The following is a 25068-nucleotide window of genomic DNA, read 5'->3' on the forward strand; positions in this document are numbered from 1 at the left end:
TGGACTAGCTCAATTCTTTTGGACTCTCTCAAGAGGTATTGGTTACAATGAGGCGGCACTAAAATACCTTTTTAATAATTGCCTTGATAACCCATTACCTCGATGTGAGATGATGGGGCTGGAGACTCTGGACTTCTGGGAGTTCACTAATTATCTACAGAGACGTAGCCGGAGGATTACGTCAGACGGGTTTGTTTTTTCTGACAGGATGACTGAGTCCACATCGGTGTTTCCTGACGGGAGGGCGGACCCTGCACCTGTGTCTCAGGAGAGGATGGCCACCGTCGAGCCAGTGTCTCCGTCGGCCAGAAAGCGAGACCCTCCGCGGGCCGCACCATCAGCCAGCACGGCTGCCTCCGTTGGACATGTCCGAGGGTGGAGTGGACTGGTGTCCAAGCTGGCCGATCAGCCGCTGTCATCTGTCCAAACAGCCGATAGCCTGGGAATTTCACGGGTCTCAGCGGGTATCAATTCCCCAGGCCGCCAGGCCAGAGTCTCGTTCCGCCGGACTATCGTCCCGGAGGTCGTACTCGAACAGCCCGCTGTCGACTCAGAGGTCGTCCCCGAATAGCCCGCTGTCGTCCGGGAGGCCATCCCCCTGCTGGCCGCCGCCGAGCCTGTGTCTCCGGACAAGATGGCCGCCGCCGAGCCGGTGTCTGTTCCTGAGCCGGAGCCGGTTTCTGTTTCTGAGCCGGAGCCGGTGTCTGTTCCTGAGCCGGAGCCAGTGTCTGTTCCTGAGCCGGAGCCAGTGTCTGTTCCTGAGCCGGAGCCAGTGTCTGTTCCTGAGCCGGAGCCGGTGTCTGTTCCTGTTCCTGAGCCGGTGTCTGTTCCTGTTCCTGAGCCGGTGTCTGTTCCTGTTCCTGAGCCGGTGTCTGCTGTTCCTGAGCCGGTGTCTGTTCCTGTTCCTGAGCCGGTGTCTGTTCCTGTTCCCGAGCCGGTGTCTGCTGTTCCCGAGCCTGTGTCTGTTCCTGTTCCCGAGCCTGTGTCTGTTGTTCCTGATCCGGTGTCTGTTGTTCCTGAGCCGGTGTCTGTTATTCCTGAGCCGTTGTCTGCTGTTCCTGAGCCAGTGTCTGCTGTTCCTGGGCCGGTGTCTGCTGTTCCTGTTCCTGAGCCAGTGTCTGTTCCTGTTCCTGAGCCGGTGTCTGTTCCTGTTCCTGAGCCGGTGTCTGTTCCTGTTCCTGAGCCGGTGTCTGTTCCTGTTCCTGAGCCGGTGTCTGTTCCTGTTCCTGAGCCGGTGTCTGTTCCTGTTCCTGAGCCGGTGTCTGTTCCTGTTCCTGTTCCTGAGCCGGTGTCTGTTCCTGTTCCTGAGCCGGTGTCTGCTGTTCCTGAGCCGGTGTCTGTTCCTGTTACTGAGCCGGTGTCTGCTGTTCCTGAGCCGGTGTCTGTTCCTGTTCCTGTTCCTGAGCCGTGTCTGTTCCTGTTCCTGAGCCGGTGTCTGCTGTTCCTGAGCCGGTGTCTGTTCCTGTTCCTGAGCCGGTGTCTGCTGTTCCTGAGCCGGTGTCTGTTCCTGTTCCTGAGCCGGTGTCTGCTGTTCCTGAGCCGGTGTCTGTTCCTGTTCCTGAGCCGGTGTCTGCTGTTCCTGAGCCGGTGTCTGTTCCTGTTGCTGAGCCGGTGTCTGTTCCTGTTCCTGAGCCGGTGTCTGCTGTTCCCGAGCCGGTGTCTGTTGTTCCTGAGCCGGTGTCTGTTGTTCCTGAGCCGGTGTCTGTTGTTCCTGAGCCGGTGTCTGTTGTTCCTGAGCCGGTGTCTGTTGTTCCTGAGCCGGTGTCTGTTGTTCCTGAGCCGGTGTCTGCTGTTCCTGAGCCGGTGTCTGCTGTTCCTGAGCTGGTGTCTGCTGTTCCTGAGCTGATGTGTGCTGTTCCTGAGCTGGTGTCTGCTGTTCCTGAGCCGGTGTCTGCTGTTCCTGAGCCGGTGTCTGCTCCTGAGCTGGTGTCTGCTGTTCCTGAGCCGGTGTCTGCTGTTCCTGAGCCGGTGTCTGCTCCTGAGCTGGTGTCTGCTGTTCCTGAGCTGGTGTCTGCTGTTCCTGAACCAGGGGTCTTCACCGCCCTGGCCACCCGATGGACTTTCTGTTTCGCCCTGGTCGCCCGATGAACTGTCTGCTTCGCCCTGGCCAACTGATGGACTTTCTGTTTCGCCCTGGTCGCCGGCTAAACCATCACCCCCTTTTTCTGTTCCCTTCCATGGACCTGGCCCCCCATCCCTCCCCCTGATCCTCCACCGTTCCACCTCCCCCCTGGACTTTTGTTTGTTTTTTTGTGGGTCTTGGAGCGTCTGGTAACCGCTCCGTAGAGAGGGGGGTTTTGTCACAGTGTCTGGTTTGTGTTCCCTGGGTTGTCACTAGAGGTCCTCGTTCTCACGGTGTCTTACACGTTTGACTTCATTTTCCAGCATTCTGTCTGTCACTCATCAGTTCATTGCACTCAGCTGTTTCCCATCACCTTGTAAGTTCTGTGTGTATATATACCTGTCTGTTTTAGTGTTTGTCACGGAGTCGTTGTTTTATGTCCTCACACTTCTGTGCCCTGCCTTTGCCTGAGGCTTGTTTGTGTTTTATGTTTTGGACTGCCTTTTTGGATTTTGAACCTTGCCTGGACTGGATTGTGAGTATGGATTACCCTAATAAACATACTGCAACTGAATCTGTCTTTTCCTGTGTGTGTTCGTGACAGGTACTGCACGTGATCAGTTGACTTAGCTTAACATTTTTTAGTAAACACGTTGCCTTAAAATTATTAAGTAAATAACTTCATGCTTAATCGAAAAAATTAAGTAATGTGGAATTGTCAAGTTCACATAACTTAAATTTTTCAATTAGGCATTAAGCTTATCTACTTAATAATTTAAGGCAACGTGTTTACTATTTTTTTAAGTAAACTGAACACTTTTTACAGTAAAAAGTTGCTGCCGTAAATTTTTTAAGTACAATCAACTTGAATGTTTAAGTAATTTCAACTTAAAATACATTAGACTGACTTAAAAAAAATTAGTTGAATCTTGTATAACATTTGATGAGTTAAAACAATGTAAAAACATATGTTGTCATTATTTATTGATCATATCATTTTTACAGTGTATATATATTTATATTGTTATCTATACGGAAGCATTGGTAACACTTTACAATAAAATTAACAAAGATTAATAAAATAACAAATGTAATGCTCATTGTTAGTTTGTGTTAGTTAATACATTAATTAATGTTAGCTAATGAACCTTATTGTAAAGTGTTAACGAAGCATTTTATTGCTACCATTCAATAAGCTTTGTTTGCAGTTATAAAAGTATTTTTGATCTTTGAGGTTTGAAATCTTTTCAAAATCTTCGAGTTTGAAATATAACTCTATACTTTTTCAGGCCGCTGTATCTAAAAAAAGACTTGAGAAGTTTCTGAGTGGCAGTGATCTGGACATGACGGTAATAAAGCATGACGACAGCAACAGTGAGTCAAGAACTCTTTTTAGTATTCTTAGACAAACTGATTTCTGATGTGTTACCTTCCTCAGCTTTCTACACTCCGAACCGTAGTTGAGAGCGAGCTGACATCAACATAATAACTCGGCTCGTTGCAGGTAACTTGCGTCTAGTGGTCCGGGCTAACAGAGCTGAAACACACGCAGTGAGGCGTCGGTTGATTGCAACAATGAACTCGGCTTTATTATCACTCACAGCGGTACACATTCACGGGCATACAAGGCACTTTTCTTGCTAGCAGTCAACTGGAGCATAGCCTGCATCACTATTATGTTCGCACCGTAAACTCAAGACCGAATTCACTCCGCCTTCGCTATACTTTTCCTTTTGTTTACACTCCCATCATCCACCTGCCCCACTACGTCACACATACGCATATTTCCCCACAAACCTTAAAGGGGAAGTAGAGATGACAACACTACCCCCACTCTGGAGAATGATTAAACCTTTAACATATCTCCAGCATCATTACCCTGTACACAGGCCTAAACATGACACTTATACATTCCCTGAGAAAAATGTGACCATTAGTTTAACCACTAAACTCCACGTTAGCGTAAAGTTACTCTAGATTGCAGGATTTTGAGTGCAAAAATAGGGCAAAATATTCTGTTAAACAAATTAACAAACTCTTTTTTTTCTTTACATCATTATTTTTCACACCCATACTCAATAAAGTGATTAGCAGTAAACATACCCAGGATGCTATAACAAAACTATGCAGCCCACTAGTATCCAAATTACCGACTGTTGATAATAAACAATTATATTTAACCCATACCAACTTCACATTTTAAGCTCAACATAGTCAAATTACTATGGTAATAATACAATACTGGAACTCTTTTGGTTTGACAATACAGGAACTCTTTTGGTTTGACAATACAGGAACTCTTTTGGTTTGAGGAGGGCAGCGATCCACCTACACCCAACCTCAAACAGATACGCTCAGTGAACAATCCAATCACCAAACATGTCAGGAGCTCTGCGGACCCTCCGTGGTCGACGCAGAGGGGTGGAGTTCAAAACAGGGCGAGTAGCTTGTCCCCTGGCCTCATGCAGGGTCCCAGCTTCATCCAGTGAAGGCCCAGCAGTGCGGCAAGGAATCTGGCTGCTGCTTGGTGAAACTGCCAATGACGGTGGTAAAGAGAAAAGACCTGGAAGGGACCCCACCAAAGGGTCTTCAGTCTCTGGTGATGTACCCTGAAGGTCAAGGGGACTGATATCAATTTCCGAAGAGCTGGTGTCTGACAACAGGGGTAGTGCCTCCACTGGTGTCCACATTTCAGCCTCTTGAAAAACCCAGTTGTTGTCCAGTGTTGTCCTGGAGTGGTACGCTTTAAGTTTGTCGTGATGAACGACTTTCATCTTCGTTCTCGGGCCCCTTTTTATTCTGTAGACCAAATCGTCCAGTACACCCACCACGAAGTACGGACCCTCGTAGGAAGGCAGGAACTTTCGCACTTTATTCTTTACTCTTTTTGTTCCTTTAACCAGGAACCATACTGCATCACCGACTTTGTGTTGAACTCTGCAAACATTTTTGTCGTACTGTCGTCTGGCACGCTCAACAGATTTTCCCAGTGCCTCCCGGGCCAACTGGTGAGATAGCTCGAGCCGTTCCCTTAGCTGTACAACATAGGACGACGGGGTAGTAGCGTTGCCTGTGTCAGGTGGCAGCCCAGCAACAAGATCCACCGGCTCTGTAATTTCCCGTCCGAACAACATCATGTTAGGCGTCAGGCCCGTGGAGCTGTGTTTGGTTGCACGGTAAGCCATGACCGCATAGGGGGTCATAATGTCCCAATCCCAATGACATCGTTCTGCTGTGGTGGCTAGGATTTTCTGCAGGGTGGCATTGAAACGCTCTACTTGGCCATCTGACTGAGGGCGAAATGGCGTGGTCCGTGTCTTGTCGATTCCCAGCAGCACACACATGCCCTGGAACACAGCTGACTCGAAATTGGTACCTTGGTCACTGTGTAAGCACTGTGGAGCTCCGTACCTACACACCCATTCGGAAACAATCTTTTCAGCCACTGTCGTTGCTTGTTCGTTGGGAACAGGATAGGCTTCCACCCATTTGCTGAAGTAGTCCTGTACCACTATTATGTAGCGGTTACGCCTTTCGGTTTCATTTAATGGTCCCATTAAATCAACTGCGATCCGTTCGAAGGGGGCACCAACTCGCACTGTGCCCATGGTGGCTTGAGGTGTTTTCTTAGGACGGGCTTTAGCAGCACAGCTGGTGCAAGTGCGACACCACAGAGTGACGTCATCCCTCATATTGTACCAGTAGTACCGGGCCTTGAGACGTGCAAGGGTCCTTTCTCCTCCAAAATGGCCACCGACTGGGCCATCGTGCAATTGTTCTATCACTGAGGTGCGGTACTCTTGAGGCAGCAGGATCTGTGGATAGAATACCCTTCCATCCGTGCAGTAAAATTTCCTTAGCAAAACTCCATCTTTCTGGTAGAGCCTTTTCCACTGCGACCAGTAGGCTTTGGTGGCAGGGCTGCAGGGTGCGATGTCAACCCAGGGTGGCCTACACCTCCCCTCGTCCATCCACTTCTTCACTGGTGCTATACCTGGGTCAGCTTCTTGTGCACTTATTAACTGCTCTCGGGTCCAACCACCAAACAGTTTAACTTGGCCTGGCTCACTCACCCTGTAGACATTTGCACGAAATGAAGAGCCAGCTTGATTGTCACTAGGAGCGTCCACTACCCCCACTGGAGGTTGCTCTGCAGGAGATTCCCCAGCATCCTCTGAAACTGGACTCTCGGCCATGTTGCACTGAATCCCTTTGTGCTGGGGCTGGTTACTGAGGCTAGGCTCTGGTACTGTGCATGGGCACGACGTCCCGCAGGGTCTTCTGGAGAGCGCATCCGCATTTTGGTGTTGTCTCCCTGGACGATGAATCACCTGGAAGTCATACTCTGCCAGTTTTCCCAGCCAGCGAGCGAGCTGGCCCTCAGGCTCCCTCATCCGAGTCAACCAGCGTAGGCTGCTGTGGTCAGTTCGTATGATGAATGATCTCCCTAGCAGGTACTGCCGGAAATGAGAGGTGAACTCGACAACTGCCAGAAGTTCTCGTCTGGTGGTGCAGTAGTTTTGCTCAGTGGCTGACAATCTCCTACTCCCATAGGCGAGTACTCTCTCCTCACCCTCTTGCACTTGGGAGAGGACTGCTCCAATTCCGCAATCACTGGCGTCCGTGTCGAGGAGCAACTGGCCACTGTCGAGGGGATAACCCAACACGGGTGCTGACGTCAGCCGGCTCTTCAGCTGTTCAAACGCCTCCTGGCACTCGCCCGTCCAGTTAAAGCGTGCATACTTTTTGGTCAGTTCGTGGAGAGACTTGGCAATGGAGGCGAAATCTTTGACGAAGCGTCGGTAATATGAAGCCAGGCCGACAAACTGACGCACTTCAGATACGTTTTGGGGTGCGGGCCACCCAACCACCTTTTGGATCTTTTGAGGGTCGGTGGCGACACCGTTGGCGGAGACGATGTGCCCCAAGTAAGCCACTTGCTCCCTGAACAGGACACACTTGGAAGGTTTAAGTTTCAGGTTGGCTGCGCGTAGTCTGCCGAACACTTGACTGAGCCGCTCCAACATTTCAGTTCCGTCCCGTCCCAGGACAATGATGTCATCGAGGTAGACCAAACAGGTCTCCCACTGCAGCCCGGCCAGGACACGGTCCATGAGCCTCTGGAATGTGGCCGGCGCATTGCACAGTCCGAAAGGCATCACATTCCACTCAAACAAGCCCTTACGGGTGCAGAAAGCGGCGGCTTTTCGGGCTCTCGGCGTCATCTCCACCTGCCAGTACCCTGATGTTAAATCGAGCGTGCTGAAGTACCTGGCAGTGGACAATGTGTCTAAGGTGTCCTGGATGCGAGGTAGTGGATAAGCATCCTTTATGGTTCTCTCATTTAGGGGCCTGTAGTCGACACATAACCTCAACGTCTGATCCTTCTTTCTCACCATGACGATTGGTGCAGCCCAGCTGCTGCTGCTGGGTCGGGCCACACCAGTGTCCAGGCTCTGCTGCACCTGCTGGTCTGCTGCAGTCTGTTTGTCCCTAGCCATCCGGCGCGGTTGCTGTTTCACAGGCGGCCCAGGGGTGGTGAGGATATTTTGCTGCACGAGGCCAGTGCGTCCAAGGTCAGTGGGCCCCGTAGAGAAGACGTCACTGTAAGAACATAGCAGACGGGCCAACCTCACCCGGTCGTCCTCAGGCAGACTAGCACAGCTCTCGTTATACAAGACCTGCAGGTGGCTGGGTAAAGAAACACAGACAGAGTTAATAGGTTCAGAGGCCGGTGAGGCCAGAGGCAGCTGGGTCTCCACCTTCCTCACCACCATGGCTGGCTGTAGAATCCCTGCCACAGCGCCTCTCTTCAAAGTGACAGGTAAGGCACCAAGGTTGAAAACTCTAATGGGAACGTTGGTGGACCGCTGCGCCTGTACGATGATGCGAGCCACCAGGACGTGGTGCTTTTCTATGAAACCCTTGGTTGGGCTCAGCATCAGGTCTCCCTCAGTAGTATAGCGCAGGTGGGCGGTGCCAGGCACTACATACTCACACCCCGATTCCAACACTGTTGTGCGGGCCACTCTGACAATGTGTACCCGGGGCTGATGGTTTTGGTTAAAACGAGGTACCTTTTCTCCAAAGAGGGTTATCTCACGTCGACCATAGTCCAGTTGGGCACTTGTCTGATGTAGGAAAGGGTGCCCCAGGATAACCTCGGTGTTCTCAGCTGTGTCAGCCATAATAAAGTTCACATTGGTAGCCCTGCTCCCAACTTGTACTGGTAAGTTAACCTCCCCCAGAGCTGCCAGACCACTGGGCCCGATACCCTGCAGGACCTGTGCGACAGATGGCTCTATTGGGGGTCTGGACTCTGCAGGAATAGAGTTAAAGAGATGGAGGGGCAACACATTCCTCCGCGCACCAGAATCAAGAAGAGCACACATTTCTAGTCTATATATCAATATTTTAACACACATGTCGTCTCCCTGACTCGCAGAACAGGTGACCACTTTACCTGTGTCGGGTGCTGTGTTCTTGTTGACTGTCCGGCCTTGATGTCTGGGTCGTCGGGGGGAAGGGCAGTTTCTCTGGATATGCCCTAGACCGGAGCAGTTGTGGCATTGAACATCCCCCATTGGCATTTTGACATTTGTGTCTCTCTTCTGGCGCCACTGCTGATTAAATCCTGAAGCCCTCTCTGGTGAGTTGATGGACCAAACCTCTACCCCCACTGGCTCCACACAAGCTGGCCTGCTGTTATTTTCACGTACAATGGTGGCCCTGGCTCTTTGATTTACAAGACCGCGTTGGCCAGGCTGCATGAACTGTGTGACTGTTCTGGCGGCTCTCTTGGTGGTCTCGTAGCTGTGTGCGATGTCATATGCTCTGGATAGGGTACGCGGCTGCTTTTCCAGTAATTTCTGCACCACCTCTGCGTCGGCCAGGGCGTTGGTGAAAACTTCCACACTAATGGCGTCCTGCTCCAGCTCGGTACGGTCAGCATACACAATGGACACTTTCTCGTAGATGTCATCCCTTAATAGGTGCAGGGCTTCGTTCTGCCCCCTAACCCTCTGCCTCAGTTCAATGCCGATGGCTGCCGCATGGTCGGACCGTGGCCCGTAGGCGGTCTCTATTTCAGCCACAATCCGCCTGTAGCTCCAGCGGTCAGACCTGGGGTTTTTATGGACGATAGCTCCAGCCGCGCCAGTCAGGCTGAATCTCAGTTGAACCGCCATTGTCGTCTCCGACCAATGGTTTGCCCTTGCACAGCTTTCAAACCGATGAATAAAGTCTTTCCAGGAGCCAGTTCCATCAAAATGGCCTGGCTTTAATATTGGAATTCTCTCTTGATATCCATAATGTTCATCGTCACTAACGTCCTCTATTTCAACATCCGCCGCTGTGCGTGGGGCTGACTTGGCCCTTTCCACAGCTGACTGACCGTACTGGTATCGATTACGGTGTGGGGCATAGTTATCATTGTAGCTCATTGCTCCACAACGTTCCACGGGCCGGGGCGTGCAGAGTGGAAAAGGTGTCGATGTGAACTGAGAGGGCAATGCATGGGGCTGGGAGAAAGGGTTTTGTACCATACAGTTCATGGAAGTGAACGGGTTAGCTAGCTGATTAATGGCGCGTCGGGCAACCGTTGGGGCGGGGCTATTTTTAAAACAGTGCGGTAAAACTGCTACAGGGCTGGCTATCATATGCGTTGAACAGTCACAGGTTTGCTGATAAAAGTACGTGGACTCACCATCTGTTGTATTCTGTGGTTCCACGGGCATTAGGAACGGGTTAGTCAACCGTGATGGCGGTGGTGTGGGGGGCAAAGCTAGGTTGAAAAACGGGATCCGGCCGTGAGCAAAAGCTCCGTCCGTGGCTAAAGTTCGCTCCATGCCAGCCGTGAATGGGTTAGTGCTGTCGTTATATCTGCCGTCCCCGTGATTATCTTGGTCCGTATCAGTGTCTCTTATATCCATTAAAAATGGGTTGGTGCTTACGTTAGGGGTTTCCATCTCGACAGGCCTCTTCGTCCACGCGCTAGCTTTAGCTCTAGCCCCGAGCGCTGTCATTCTGCGTCCGACGAAACTTTACTTTTTTTCTTGCTTGTTAGATCCCGGACGAAGCCCCCAGTGTTACCTTCCTCAGCTTTCTACACTCCGAACCGTAGTTGAGAGCGAGCTGACATCAACATAATAACTCGGCTCGTTGCAGGTAACTTGCGTCTAGTGGTCCGGGCTAACAGAGCTGAAACACACGCAGTGAGGCGTCGGTTGATTGCAACAATGAACTCGGCTTTATTATCACTCACAGCGGTACACATTCACGGGCATACGAGGCACTTTTCTTGCTAGCAGTCAACTGGAGCATAGCCTGCATCACTATTATGTTCGCACCGTAAACTCAAGACTGAATTCACTCCGCCTTCGCTATACTTTTCCTTTTGTTTACACTCCCATCATCCACCTGCCCCACTACGTCACACATACGCATATTTCCCCACAAACCTTAAAGGGGAAGTAGAGATGACAACAGATGGTTTTAGAAAAGCTGACTCATTAATGCAGTAATAATATGTTCTGGAATAGTTCAAGTCCAAGTTCCCCGCCAGCATATTACATTCTAAGAATGTTTTGCTAACGTTCACATGGTTATGAAAATGTTATTTCTGAATGTTCTCTAATTTTTTTTTCTTCTTAATTATGCCAAAGTTAAAGTCCCCTGTAGTCAATAATTTCAGCCCTTAAAACTCATCTTTAATGAATAAATCACCAAAATGACATATTTAAAAAAAATTCCCTTGAAAAAATGTCTTCATGTCTTAAAATATCTTGAATGTATCTGGACACCCTTGCCTCATTTAGTATTAGCGGTTCTATGAATTTGCTAATGAGCCCCGCCTCCAGTCACTCACTCACTCCCTCAGAGATCCACTCGTTGACGATCACACGTTGATCTGATTGGCTACAGGGTAGTTTGTGACGTCAGAAACACCAGCGATTTCAAACCGTGTTTTTGAGACTGTCTTTGGTTCACTGCAGATTTAAGGAGAAAATACTCAGCAATGCTGTCGACTTATGAACTTACACATGGTTTGTCTTAAAGCATATTAAAAACACCACATAGACATATAAACAACATTAAAAGCTGGATTTTCACCACAGGGGAACTTTTGGGGAACATTCCATTGTATCATTCTTCAAACATTATGGGACGGCCACCATTCAACCCGAAAGAAGTCATATAACCATTTCAATAACTCTGAAGCTGTTCAGTTAAGCTAAAAAAACTGCATAGAATCGCTTTAAAAAGTAACATTTACATGATGTTTGAAGATTGTTTCCTTAATGTTTGTATAACCAAGAAAAAACATTTTTACATTTTTTTTAAACTGTACATTTTGAAAGTTCAGACAACATTCAGAAATAATGTTTTCATAACTTAATGAGAATGTTATTGTCAGGATACACACACGAGAAATGATAGATCCAATGGCAGTGTTTTATTTGGGTAATCCGTACTCACAACCAGTCCAGGCAAAGGTCAAAAATCCAACAAGGCAATCCAAAATACAAGACACAGACAAGAACCGGGCAGATGCAGACTCTGGAAGTGTGGTGACATAAAACAAGGACTCCGTGACAATGACTGAACAGACAGGGTATAAATACACAGATACTAACAGGGTGAGTGGAAACAGCTGCGTGCGATGATCAGAGATGAGTGACAGAACAGGATGATGGGAAATGTAGTTCATGAGAGAAGGTGACGATCTGGGAAAGAAACCTCTAGTGAAAACCCAGGGAACACAAACCAGACACTGTGACACAATCCCCCCCCTCTATGTAGCGGCTACCAGATGCTCCAGGCAGAGCAAGACGCTTGGGTGACGCCGTCAGGGCGAGCCGCTTGGGTGGCGCCGGCAGAGCAAGGAACCTGGGTGGCCACGGCGGAGAAGATCCCTCGGGTGATTCTCCCCCCAACCCCCCCCCCCCCAATTTTTTTTTTATTGGGGAGCGTGATGGTGACAAGAAAAAAGCTCTGGGACAGTCTCAGGCTGAACAGACAGGACATGAACAGTCTCTAACTCTGGGCTGGACGAGACCAGCGGTGAAGAAGTCTCTGGGCTGGACGGGACCAGCGGTGAAGAAGTCTCTGGGCTGGACGGAACCAGCGGTGAAGAAGTCTCTGGGCTGGACGGGACCAGCGGTGAAGAAGTCTCTGGGCTGGACGGGACCAGCGGTGATGTCCTTGTGCTGGGTGGAACCAGCGGCAGGGGGCTTTGTGCTGGATGGAACCCGCGGTGATGGCCTTGTGCTGGACGGAACCAGCAATGAGGGCTTTGTGCTGGATGGAACCCGCGGTGATGGCCTTGTGCTCGACGGAACCCGCGGTGATGGCCTTGTGCTCGACGGAACCTGCGGTGATGGCCTTGTGCTGGACGGAACCAGCGATGAGGGCTTTGTGCTGGACGGAACCCGCGGTGATGGCCTTGTGCTGGACGGAACCAGCGATGAGGGCTTTGTGCTGGACGGAACCCGCGGTGATGGCCTTGTGCTGGACGGAACCCGCGGTGATGGCCTTGTGCTGGATGGAACCTGCGGTGATGGCCTTGTGCTGGACGGAACCAGCGATGAGGGCTTTGTGCTGGACGGAACCCGCGGTGATGGCCTTGTGCTCGACGGAACCTGCGGTGATGGCCTTGTGCTGGACGGAACCAGCGATGAGGGCTTTGTGCTGGACGGAACCCGCGGTGATGGCCTTGTGCTGGACGGAACCCGCGGTGATGGCCTTGTGCTCGACGGAACCTGCGGTGATGGCCTTGTGCTGGACGGAACCCGCGATGAGGGCTTTGTGCTGGACGGACCCGCGGTGATGGCCTTGTGCTGGACGGAACCTGCGGTGATGGCCTTGTGCTGGACGGAACCCGCGGTGAAGGCCTTGTGCTGGATGGAACCACGTCCACAGGAACCTGGCTGAAGGGTGACGATCATGTCCCCCTCCATGGCCTCCACGAGTCCCTGAGAATCTGACCAAGCGGGTTCCTCTAAATGATTGTGACCCAGCTGGAGTTGCAGACGAGCTGCCAGTCGCAGTTCTGGGGTACCCTCCTCCCCACTGACCGCCGACTGCCATGGTCTCCTCCATTCCCCGGGTCCACAGCGCGCAGCAATCGAACAGCGTCATCCGAGGCTCTGACTCACCAGATGATGGTCCTCGCCCCTGCTGTCTCTTCTCTCTCTTCATAATTGGGGGAATAATACAGGAACCCATACTGCTGGATCCTTTCTGTGACAGAGTCCTTCTGTCACGATACACACACGAGAAATGATAGATCCAATAGCAGTGTTTTATTTGGGTAATCCGTACCCACAACCATTCCAGGCAAAGGTCAAAAATCCAACAAGGCAATCCAAAATACAAGACACAGACAAGAACCGGGCAGATGAAGACTCTGGAAGTGTGGTGACATAAAACAAGGACTCCGTGACAATGACTGAACAGACAGGGTATAAATACACAGATACTAACAGGGTGAGTGGAAACAGCTGCGTGCCATGATCAGAGATGACTGACAGAAAAGGGTGATGGGAAATGTAGTTCATGAGAGAAGGTGACGATCAGGGAAAGAAACCTCTAGTGAAAACGCAGGGAACACAAACCAGACACTGTGACAGTTATCAGAACATTATTAGAACATATTTTTGTTATCTGTGATCCAACTAATGAATTCAGAAAAAATGCTCCCTGACTGATGTATAGATAATGTTTTTGTGCTGATGTGATTAATAGAAGCTGCGGTGAGCATGACTGACGGCACGTTTGCCTGGGAAAGAGAAACAGAACCAGTGCTGAAACAGTGAGTTTTGCCCTTTCACTCACTATATCTTTACACTATTACAGTATAAAACAGATGCTGCAATGATGATTCAATTGTGATTTAGGATTACTCTGGTGTGTGTGTGTGTGTGTGTTTGCATGAGTATGTGCATGCGTGTGGTTACATGTGTGTATGTATTTGCATGTATGTGTGTGTGTGTGTGTGTGTGTGTGTGAGTTATCGTCCAGCTCAGTTTAGTTCTCATTTAATGGTGTCAATGCAGGCAGATCAATAATATTGTTGAATATTAAATTAAATGTCCCCAACTAAACAAGCCAAAAGCAAATGGGGACAAAGACGAAAAAAGGCGACAGTGGCGAGGAACCAAAACTCCATCAGTGACAGAATGGAGAAAAAAAAAGTGTATGATTATGATTCTGGCACTATTATTAGGTCAGAAGTTTGGAAGAAGATTGGATTGGAACATTCAGAATATTATCCTGTTCCCTCTGGTTGAAGACCGGAGTCATTACGCCGGTATGGAGATGAGTTTGTTAATGATCAGTGCCGATGGCTGTCGTGTCGATGAGGCCTTCACAGGGAGAATCTAGTTTACACAGTCTCTGCTGACACTTTGTGGTCATGTCTAGGTGCAGGTCATCCATCTGGTCTGGATACGGCCCGGATCCGGCTGATTACATCGTGACTTGTGGTCGTGTCTAGGTGCAGGTCCTCCATCTGATCTGGATACGGCCTGGATCCGGCTGATTACAGTTAACCTCGGAATAAACAGAAAGACTAACATTAGCGTAGATGCCATTCTTCTTATGATGTAGCGAGTACATCAGGTGTTATAGGAAGTGTTCCCGGTTCCGGCTGACCTAATTTATGCAACCTAATAATCATTTAACTGATTTGAATAATAGGAATGTATAGTGTTCTATGTGTATGCCAGGTTACAGATATGTGTTTTAGTCTAGCTTTGAACTGACAGAGTGTGTCTGCTTCCCGGACAATGGTAGGAAGATTGTTCCAAAGTTTTGGTGCTAAATAGGAAAAGGATCTACCGCCAGCAGTCGATTTTGATATTCTAGGTATTATCAACTGGCCGGAATTTTGAGATCGCAATAGACGTGAAGGACTATAATGCGTTAAGAGCTCAAGTACTGCGGAGCTAAACCATTTAGTGCTTTGCAAGTAATCAGCAATATTTTAAAATGTATACGATGTTTAATAGGCAGCCAATGCAGTGTTGACAGAACCGGGCTAATATGGTCATACTTCCTGGTTCTGGTAAGAACTCGAGCGGCTGCGTTTTGGACCAACTGTAGTTGTTGTGGTGGATTTCATGTACCTTTGATTCTAGTATGGAAGAAGCCTTTATGACTAAGATTATTAAATATCAACCACTCCTAAACATCATCTCAGAATTAGGTTATCAGTGCCGACTACTTGTGTTCATATTTGGCAGCTTAGGACACACACATAGGCTGGTTGTAAGAGGGCTTCAACAACTTGGGATGCCCAAAATGAGGGCTAAAGGGCTAGCAAAGTACTGTGCTCTGTCTGCTATTATAGGCAGCCGTCATATCTGACGATGCTACTTGTATCCATAACAACTGAGTGATGCTTAATATTGTGGAGATCCGTTGTATGCCACTCGGCCATGATTATGTACATGCATTTGAATGCATCTATAGTAATTATGTCCCTGTAAATCATTTCTTTTAAGTGGACTTACATAAATAGTTAAAATGTGTTTGTGTGTGTGTGTGTGTGTGTGTGTGTGTGTGTGTGTGTGTGTGTGTGTTCTATCTAGCGGTTTTCACTCTGGATCTTAACGGATGTGTGTGTTATTCAGTGTGTCTCTGGACATTGCCCCGGGTCGTCTGGTGGCAGTGGTGGGAGCTGTGGGATCGGGGAAGACTTCACTGATATTGGCTCTGCTGGGAGAACTGCACTGCCTCAAGGGAAACATTAATATAAACGTAATCAAACGCATCTTATTACGAACGATTACTGTAACTCTTCTCTTCCTACTGGACGTTAGTGGTGTGTGTTTCTCTGCCGCTTGACATTAGTTTTGTGTGTGTGTGTGTGTGTGTGTGTGTCTCAGGGGTCGGTGGCGTATGTCCCTCAGCAGGCCTGGATCCAGAACGCCTCACTGAAGGATAATGTCCTCTTCGGCTCTGAGCTGGATGAAGAACGGTACCGGTCCGCGGTGGAGGCCTGTGCTCTCGGGCCTGACCTGGACCTGCTGCCCGGGAGAGATCAGACCGAGATCGGAGAGAAGGTGAAGAGCACTGCTTCCCCACCGTCAGTCCTTGAGTCTTTACATATCAGAAAACTGAGACTGGCAAACATTTAGGGCCGTATCATACACCCGGTGCAATGCAGCGCCAGGTGCGACGCAAGTGTATTTTGCTAGTTTCACTTTCAGCCTGACGCAGTTTTCTTTTCATTTCATTCATAGAGCCCAAAACTCACCCATTACTCATTAAGAGAATAGGGATAACACTTTTAGACCATGCGCTGCGTGCCGACCATTTTTTCCTGACGTTAAACTAATAAAAGTGGATTCGGACCGAGCTAAGTGCACTTTAGACCATGAACTTAGATCCTTCAAATAGGGCCCAAAGTCACAGTTGGCATATTCAGTGGTGGATGTAGGCATGATTATAAGGTTATAAAAATAAAACCGGCAGGGAATGTTCTGTGTAAGTCTGTGAATGTTCTGGGAAGGTTAGCTTTTTTTACAATAAGAACCAAGAGAGAACATTTCCCAGAATGTTCTTATTTGGTTCCCCAAAAAATAACCAAACGGGAACCATATGGGAACATTGGGAGAACGTTCTATGTTTGCTGGGCTGCACCTTTTTCTGAAGATTGATTTATCTAAGTAGTCAAGTACAGCTATTATGATGAATGTCATTATTTGCATTGAACTTTATATTAGACTGTAGATTGACAAAAGACGGCTTATGGTATTTACAAATTTTGAAGGTTGTCGTTCAATTCATGGTGATTTCAGGAGAAATCACTCATTTATATGGAAAGCCATTACAACAGAGACTGTCTGTTACGTGGATGAAAGGAGATGAACCCAAAACAGACAGAGTGCAACGAACGGGGTTTATTGGAACAAAACCCATGAGGGGGCAAAACACGACTAGGACAAGGAATGGATGGCAGACTAGACTAGACAGTGACTGTACAATAAACTGACAATTCTTCAAATAAACGTTCACAAAGACAAGACTCTACACTAAGTACTCACGGGTAAGAAATGGCAAGGTATAGCAACATAGACAGATTCGACAACATTCAGCATAAATTAGGCAATGAATCGACACAAGACAGCAAACAAAAGGGGATTAAATACCAAGAAACTAACGAGGGGAACAGGTGACGCTACAAGGCTAATGACTAAACAAGGATAACAAGGGGGCGGGGTTACAAGACGAGACAACACAAGCACATGGCCCAAACAACAGACCATGCGCTTGTACATAAAACATGGGTCTGTCATGATCCTGCCACAATACTAGAGAATACGAGGACATGGCAGAATCATGACAGAACCCCCCGCTTAAGGAGCGGCTTCCAGACACTCAAAGGGACACTAAGCAGAAGACAAGACGGAACGAGACATAGACAAAAACCAACAAAACATGGAAAACACTAATAACGGCATACATGAATGAACAATAACAGGGTTGGGATGGAACAATAAAAACATCAAACATGGCAGGGGAGGTGGAGGAATAACAGAGTTCATGGGGGGTGGTCCAGGGTGGATGGGTGTGCTGGGGGTCTTAGGTCCACGGGATGAGGGCGGGGAACGAAGAATCCAAGCAGGCTTGGAGGGAGACACACGAGGACGAGACTTGGGCAAAACAGGTTTCGTGGTGACAGGGGGAACAGTCCGGGGGCTAGTGGCGACAGGGACAAATGGGGAAACAGTCCGGGGATGAGACATGAGGAGACAGGGGAAACAAACGGGTGACCGGAGACATCGGGGACTGCAGCAGCAGGTAGTGGAACGGAGACAAGGGGATTATCAGGCGGTAGGGGGGCGGGAACAGGAACAGAGCTCCCAGAGGTAGACCCAGAATCAAAGCTCCAGAACTCCGATTCGGTGACCGCCATAGGCTCTGAAACTGCACCCTTAGCGGCAGGCTTGGGTGCAGCGCTCTCGGCGGCAGGCTCGGATGCAGCGCTCTCGGCGGCAGGCTCGGGTGCAGCGCTTCCGGCGGCAGGTGCGGGGACTGAGGGCGAGACAGGACGGACAGGGACTTCGAGGATCTTGGCTAGACACGACAAATAATCAGACAGGGTCCTGGCAGCTATGATGACAGGCATTTCATGTTGAGACGAAACAGACTGCAAAACTGCATCAGCCGCTCGATCGGCCGCGGCTCTCACGGCAGGCTTCACTGGAGGCTTGGGCGGTTCGGATGCAGGCTTCACTGGAGGCTTGGGCTGTTCGCCGGCAGGCTTCACTGGAGGCTTGGGCTGTTCAGACGCTGGCTTCACTGGATCAGACCTCACCCTCTCAACCGCGGGCTCAGGAATGGCGCTTCCAGCAGCAGATACAGGACAAGCGCTCACAGATGCCGCCTCAGAAACAGTGGTCACAGCTGCAGACTTCAGAACAGCGCCTAGAGCTGCAGCTTCCGGAACAGTGGTGGCGGCTGCAGATACAGGAACAGCACATACTGTTGCAGCTTCATTAACAGCACTCGCGGCAGCAGACTCAGGAGAAGACGGCGATGGGGAACAGGAAGCTCCCTTCTTTCTCCTCTTTTTCTTTGGCCGTGGGGCAATGGTCACAGCAGGGCTCGCAATCGGCTGGCCGGGGTCAACGGAAGACGAAACGGGAATAGGGAAGACCACTTCTGGTTGGGTGAGCTCAGATGACGATGACTCAGAGGGGGAATCCCAAGAAACCCGTCTCCCTCGTTTACTACGGAGGTCAGCGGGTGTGGAAGACGCCTCTGGAGTCGAAACGAGGTGAGACTGGTTCTCTTTTGTGACCACCGCTAATACGCGACCCTCCGGGATCACTGGCAGCGTGCCGGGTGAAGACGATATAGTGGGAGCCTGCGAATCCTTCCTCGACAAGCAGGCCACCACATCCGGGAACGGGCGGCGAACCAGACTCTCCCGTTCAGCCAGGGGAGGCAGAACATTTAGGCCCGCGATGAGGTAGCGATTTACTAGAATCTCAGGCAAGAAGAACCGCCTCTCCTCCGCGACCCGGGCGTACTGTCTCAAGGTCCACTCACCCTGGGAAGGAAACGGAAGCTTTCCATTCCTGGAATCGGAAATCGCCTCCTGCCACCAATGTACAAGATCGTCAGGAATACTGTCTGCAGGGTTCTGTTGTGGTCGGTTCATTCTGTTACGTGGATGAAAGGAGATGAACCCAAAACAGACAGAGTGCAACGAACAGGGGGTTTATTGGAACAAAACAGGAAAACAAAACCCACGAGGGGGCAAAACACGACTAGGACAAGGAATGGATGGCAGACTAGACTAGACAGTGACTGTACAATAAACTGACAATCCTTTAAACAAACATTCACAAAGACAAGACTCTACACTAAGTACTCACGGGTAGTGATGTGACGTTCGGCACCGAGGCTTCGAAGCTTGTATCAAAAAAACGAAACATCTCACATGAACCAATGTACCGGAGCTTGATTCGTTTTGCCATAACCATGTTATCAGTGACGTCCGAAGCTTCGTTTCGACACACAACCACGTGACTGCTTCATATTCTGATTCAAAAATAGTGCAAACCCCTTGCGCAGGTTTCGAGTGTCATGCACTTCGGTAGTGAAAAGAGGCCGTTCGGAAGTCTGGCAGCATTTTCATGTCGTATCAAGTCCCATGTGAGAGAATATTCTCAAAGGCAGGGGAAGTAGTAAATAAAAAAAGAAATAGACTTAGCCCTCACACTGTTGAACAAGTCCTGTTCCTTAGTAGAAAATCTTTAATTTCTTCAATTACACAACTCCCCAGTTCACAAGCACTTTCACTACCCAGCCTTTCAGCATTCCACAATAGCTTTCTTTTATTTTGATTATACAGTATGCCTAAATGAGCCTTGCCTATGAACTCATATGTTTAGGACTACGGCTAAAGTTTTAAGGCTATTATGTTCAACAAAGCAGAGTTAATTTGTCCCATGTATTAATTCTTTCATAAATTAATTCATAGACTCATTTGTAAACACCAACACTAACACTGATGATTTCAGCAATAAGCTTTGTGGTTTTCATAGCACAAAGTGATTTATAACATAAAACAATAAATAAAAAAATTGGGAAAGGTAGCTTTTCCCCCTTTTGACCACAAGATGTCGTTAGTGTGCACCGTGTTGAAAAGCTTCGAGTAAAGAACCAATTTACGATACACTTGAGGAGAAAGCCTCAGTGCTTCACAAAGCTTCATTTCACCATCACTACTCACGGGTAAGAAATGGCAAGGTATAGCAACATAGACAGATTCTACAACATTCAGCATAAATTAGGCAATGAACCGACACAAGACAGCAAACACAAGGGGATTAAATACCAAGAAACTAACGAGGGGAACAGGTGATGCTACAAGGAAATCATGACTAAACAAGGATAACAAGGGGGCGGGGATACAAGACGAGACAACACAAGCACATGGCCCAAACAACAGACCATGCGCTTGTACATAAAACATGGGTCTGTCATGATCCTGCCACAATACTAGAGAATACGAGGACATGATGGCAGAATCATGACACTGTCTTTGGTTCACTACAGTTTTAAGGAGAAAATTCTCAGCAATGGTGTTGACTTATTAATTTACACATGGTTTGTCTTAAAGCATATTAAAAACACCACTTTAGTTGCGTTTCCAACTAAATTACCCGGAACAATTTGTCCCAGGGACTTCTTTTCCCCCAGACCTGTTGCTGTCTGCGTTTCCACCGCGGCCTAATGTACCGTGAACATTAGGCAAATTAGTACGCTGACGCGCACTACTTTACAGTTCCCGCTGGATTTCATCCTCTGAATTTAAGCTTAATAGAGCCTGAACCTTGTCGTCCATCGGCCGAATTTTTTAAACTCCATTGTTGATTCGAATAGCAAACAACTTTTATTGCACGCACCAGAACAGAGGGTGGTTGAAACAAAATGCTGCGTGGAATCAAACACTCGACCAATCAGGATGTTCAGTGCCCAAGTCCCCCCTCTGAAAGTTCCTGAACTTTGATAAAGTACTACCTCGCAAGCAGGGACTTTCTGAGATGGAACTATTTACCCAGAACTTCATGTAGACCCTGCGGTGGAAACACACCGAGTACCAGCCCAAAGTCCCTACTTCCTGTGGTGGAAACGCGGCGATAGACATATAAACAATATTAAAAGCTGGATTTCCACCACAGGGGGACTTTAAATACAGTTACCAATAACACCACTCCAATACTTTACACCACTGGCTGTGGGTCCTGACAATGCAACTGCAATAGTGCATATTCACTGTATTTAGGCATTTCCACGGCTTATTATCTCGCCCTGGAAGAGTTCACACATGTGTGGAACGGGAACGGGGTTGGGAAACATTGACTTTGAATGTTTGATGTTTGATCTGCTGTGCCGCAGGGCATCAATCTGAGCGGCGGACAGAAACAGCGGGTGAGTTTGGCCCGGGCGGTTTACAGCTCCGCTGACGTGTTCCTTCTGGATGACCCGCTGTCTGCTGTCGACTCACATGTGGGAAAACATCTGTTTGAACGGGTGATCGGACCCAAAGGACTGCTCAGAAATAAGGTAGGAGACTAATGTCAAAGTCAATGCTAATCCTTGTAGCTAATGCTAAAAAGCTTACAAATTATAGGCTAATTTCACTGTTTTATTTTCTGTCGGATTTTTTTTGGGCTAGAACTTTAGTTCTGAGAAAATTATGAACAAACGTTCTTCCAATAACATTAAATGATTAGTTTACTTCAGAATTAATATTTCTTGATAATTTACTCTCCCACATGTCATCCAAGATGTTCATGTCAAGAAATTAAGGTTTTTGAGGAAAACACTCCAGGATTTTCTCCATATAGTGACTTCAATGGGGTCCAACGGGTCGAAGGTCCAGATGTGAGTTTCAGTGCAGCTTCAAAGTCCCGACACGATCCAGCCGAGGAATAAGAATCTGATCTAGACAAACCAGCGGACATTTTATAAAAAATATATAATATATACTTTTTAGACCAAAAAGTATGAAAGAAAGACATGAACATCTTGGATGATGTGGGTATGTGTAAATTATCAGGAAATTTTAATTCTGAAGAGACCTAATCCTTTAATAGAACTTTTGTTCAACGTTATCTGGTCTCAAACATTAACACAAAAAGTTATTTATAACGTTTCATTTCAGAAACATTGTAAAATTGTTTATATGTTACTACTTGTTTCAGAGCTTTCAGAGAACATTCAAAAGTAACATTCACAAAATGTTTGAAGAATGATGAAACGGAATGTTCCCTCAACATTCATTTAACCAAGGGAAACGTTTTAAAACATTTTGAGTGTTAAAAAAAACATTCCGAAATAACTTAATGGGAACGTTGACAAATAGCTAGCATACACACTATATTATTATACATGTCAAAAGCACATTTTCTGCTTGACTTAAATTTTAAAAAAAATTCCCTTCTCTTTTCTTGTAGACTCGTATCCTGGTGACACACGGGATTAGCTTCTTGCCATTTGTAGATGAGATTGTGGTGTTGGTGAATGGGGTTGTGTCTGAGGTGGGATCATACGACGCTCTTCGAGCCAGTAAAGGCGCTTTCAATGAATTCATGGAAACTTACGGCAAAGAGGAAAGCAAAGCTAATGGCAATAAAGGTTTGTCTACCATCGAACATTTGCATTTTCTGCTGAGCTTCAGATATTATCCTAAATTATTGGAGATACAGATATTATATTATATACAGATATTGGAACCTTTTTGTTATTACTTTGTTACTAAAGTGTTCTTTAAAATTGAGTCAAGAACCCGAGGGTTCTATACAGAACCCCAGTGTAACTTTTTTGAGCAGTGCATATAATCCTTTATCCAATGTGACGGGTTATGGACAGTATTAGCCAAACTGAAGACCACGTGTGGTCGAGTGTTGCAATATATTAAAGTTTAATGGGAGCAGATAAAGCAGTGTGGAATTTTTCTACTCCATTTCTTCAATATTAGCCAAAAAGCATGCAGGGATCCACACTATGGAAATTCACTGGAAACAGAAGACCAGAGTTTTAATATCCAATAGCGTACACTAACATTAAAATTTTTGGAAGAATTATGATTTTAAATGCTTCTGAAAGAAGTCTCTTCTGCTCACCAAGGCTGAATTTTCAATGTTGAACACAGTTGTGCTGCTTCATATTTTTGTGGAAACCATGACACTTTTTGATCTTTGATGAATAGAAAATTGAGAGAAAATAATTTATTTTAAATATAATCTTTTGTAACATTATAAATGTATTTACTGCCAGACATTTGTTTAATTTAATGCATCCTTGCAAAATAAAAGTGTTAAATTCTTTAAAAATATATATTTTTTAAAGGTTGTGTGTGTTCATAGATTTGGGATGCATGAACAATAAGTGATCTCAAAAGCATTACTTAGAAACAAGTACAATTGAAATGCAGTATTTTGTGCCCTACTTGCACCAAAACACATGTGCACAAGTCTTTATGCACATAAACGATGTGATTGATTGTAATTGTGTGGTCAAACAGCAGCAGCTCAGGGGTCCGACTATGAAGAGATCGACACCCTGCCGGTGGGTTTGGAGCCTCAGGCCGACGGCTCTCCAGAGGACATCGTTTCAAACACACTGAAGAGAGAAAACAGCCGGCGTCACTCTCAACGAAACGGAAGGTAAACCAAACACACCATTGAGAATAAGTATCTTCTTCTCCCTTTCCTTTCCTACTTGAATCCTATTTCCCTTAAAGCTGCTGTCCTTAACTTTTTTAAGTTAAAATCAATCCAAATTAATTGTTTAAAAAAAATCATCTTCAGCCAGTGTTCAAAACTATTTGCTTGCCATAGCTAGATTCAAAACGGTTAGCTTGTAATAATGATTTTAATTCCAGTGGTACTGGTGGGTTTTCGCGGGAAATTCGAGCATGTCTTTGCGTCATTACGTCACACCCGTACACATAAAGAAGCAGTTTCGGTTAGCCGGCTATACTGCGCGTGACGAGATGTAGAGATAGACTTTTCTCGCAGCACTTTACATGATTAAACTTATGGCAGATCCAGAAAGATCCAGAAAACAATCATCAGTGTCAACTGGAGATTAACCAGTTATAAAACCCAAAAGACTTCGTACTTCGGATTTAAGGTGGAAATAAGAAACCGTCTCATGCGAACACAAGGATACACATCGGTGGGGCTTTTGAAAGGTGTGTGAACTCCCGAAGGGGTTCGAAACGGAAGAAGAGACAGCTTTTTCTGCTGAACAAGTAAGACATTTCTATAGTTCAATCGTGTAACAGTACGTTTTCTTAATTCACACAGTTATGGAGTTTTCTTCGTTGTGCCTTTCTCGTTTAACGTTAGCTATTATGGAGAATATGAATTCTGAACTACACAGGTAATCATAAAACACATTAAATCATATGTTGTTAACATGAACAATTTGAGAACAAAGTAGGCTATAATTTGCACAGTTAAATCGCGCTGATTAAATCTAACGATCGCTTGTCATGTCGAATGCTTTCCCCCCCCTTAGTTGATCAGAACAAAAATGGATGTCACTTACTTGTTCAGAAGACATTTTCCGGTGAAAATTCTTATGTTGGTCAAGCTTTCAAAAAGTGAATCTGTGATTCTGAATGACAGTATCCACACAGACAGCAGCACTCGCCTAAAACACTGTGTTCATCCGCGCTGTTTCATGCCGATTTACAACCCACGTAAAGATGATAATTCTGCGAATCACTGCAGTTACAGATTTCGAACAGAGATGGCGACAAAAAGGGAAAAAGCTACGGACTGCAGCTTTAATCAACATGTGCTTTCAATACATTCCTGTTGTCTCTCGACAACGTGCACTCGTCACGCACATAAGGCAGCGCAATACTGCTAATCTGCATCCCGTTCTCTCATCCACATACACACCTCTCTCTCTTTCTATGGGTCTATGGAACTGTCAATCAGCAGTCAATAAAGCTGACTTCATTCCTG

General features: G+C 47.2%; 1 protein-coding gene across 1 annotated transcript in view; it reads left to right on the forward strand.

Moving 5' to 3' along the window:
* LOC130103813 (ATP-binding cassette sub-family C member 2-like) overlaps positions 1-25068 on the forward strand; it is a 79869-nt gene that overhangs the window by 30247 nt on the left and 24554 nt on the right. Inside the window, exons 14-20 of the mRNA XM_056270143.1 lie at positions 3352-3436; positions 13808-13874; positions 15697-15823; positions 15952-16128; positions 21482-21649; positions 22543-22723; positions 23613-23754. Coding sequence (XP_056126118.1) covers positions 3352-3436; positions 13808-13874; positions 15697-15823; positions 15952-16128; positions 21482-21649; positions 22543-22723; positions 23613-23754 — 947 coding nt within the window. The remainder of the gene's footprint in view (positions 1-3351; positions 3437-13807; positions 13875-15696; positions 15824-15951; positions 16129-21481; positions 21650-22542; positions 22724-23612; positions 23755-25068) is intronic.

Source organism: Rhinichthys klamathensis, unplaced genomic scaffold (assembly GCF_029890125.1).
Source record: "Rhinichthys klamathensis goyatoka isolate OS25496 unplaced genomic scaffold, OSU_Roscu_1.1 h1tg000298l_1, whole genome shotgun sequence".
In the NCBI taxonomy this organism is placed as follows: Eukaryota; Metazoa; Chordata; class Actinopteri; order Cypriniformes; family Leuciscidae; genus Rhinichthys; species Rhinichthys klamathensis.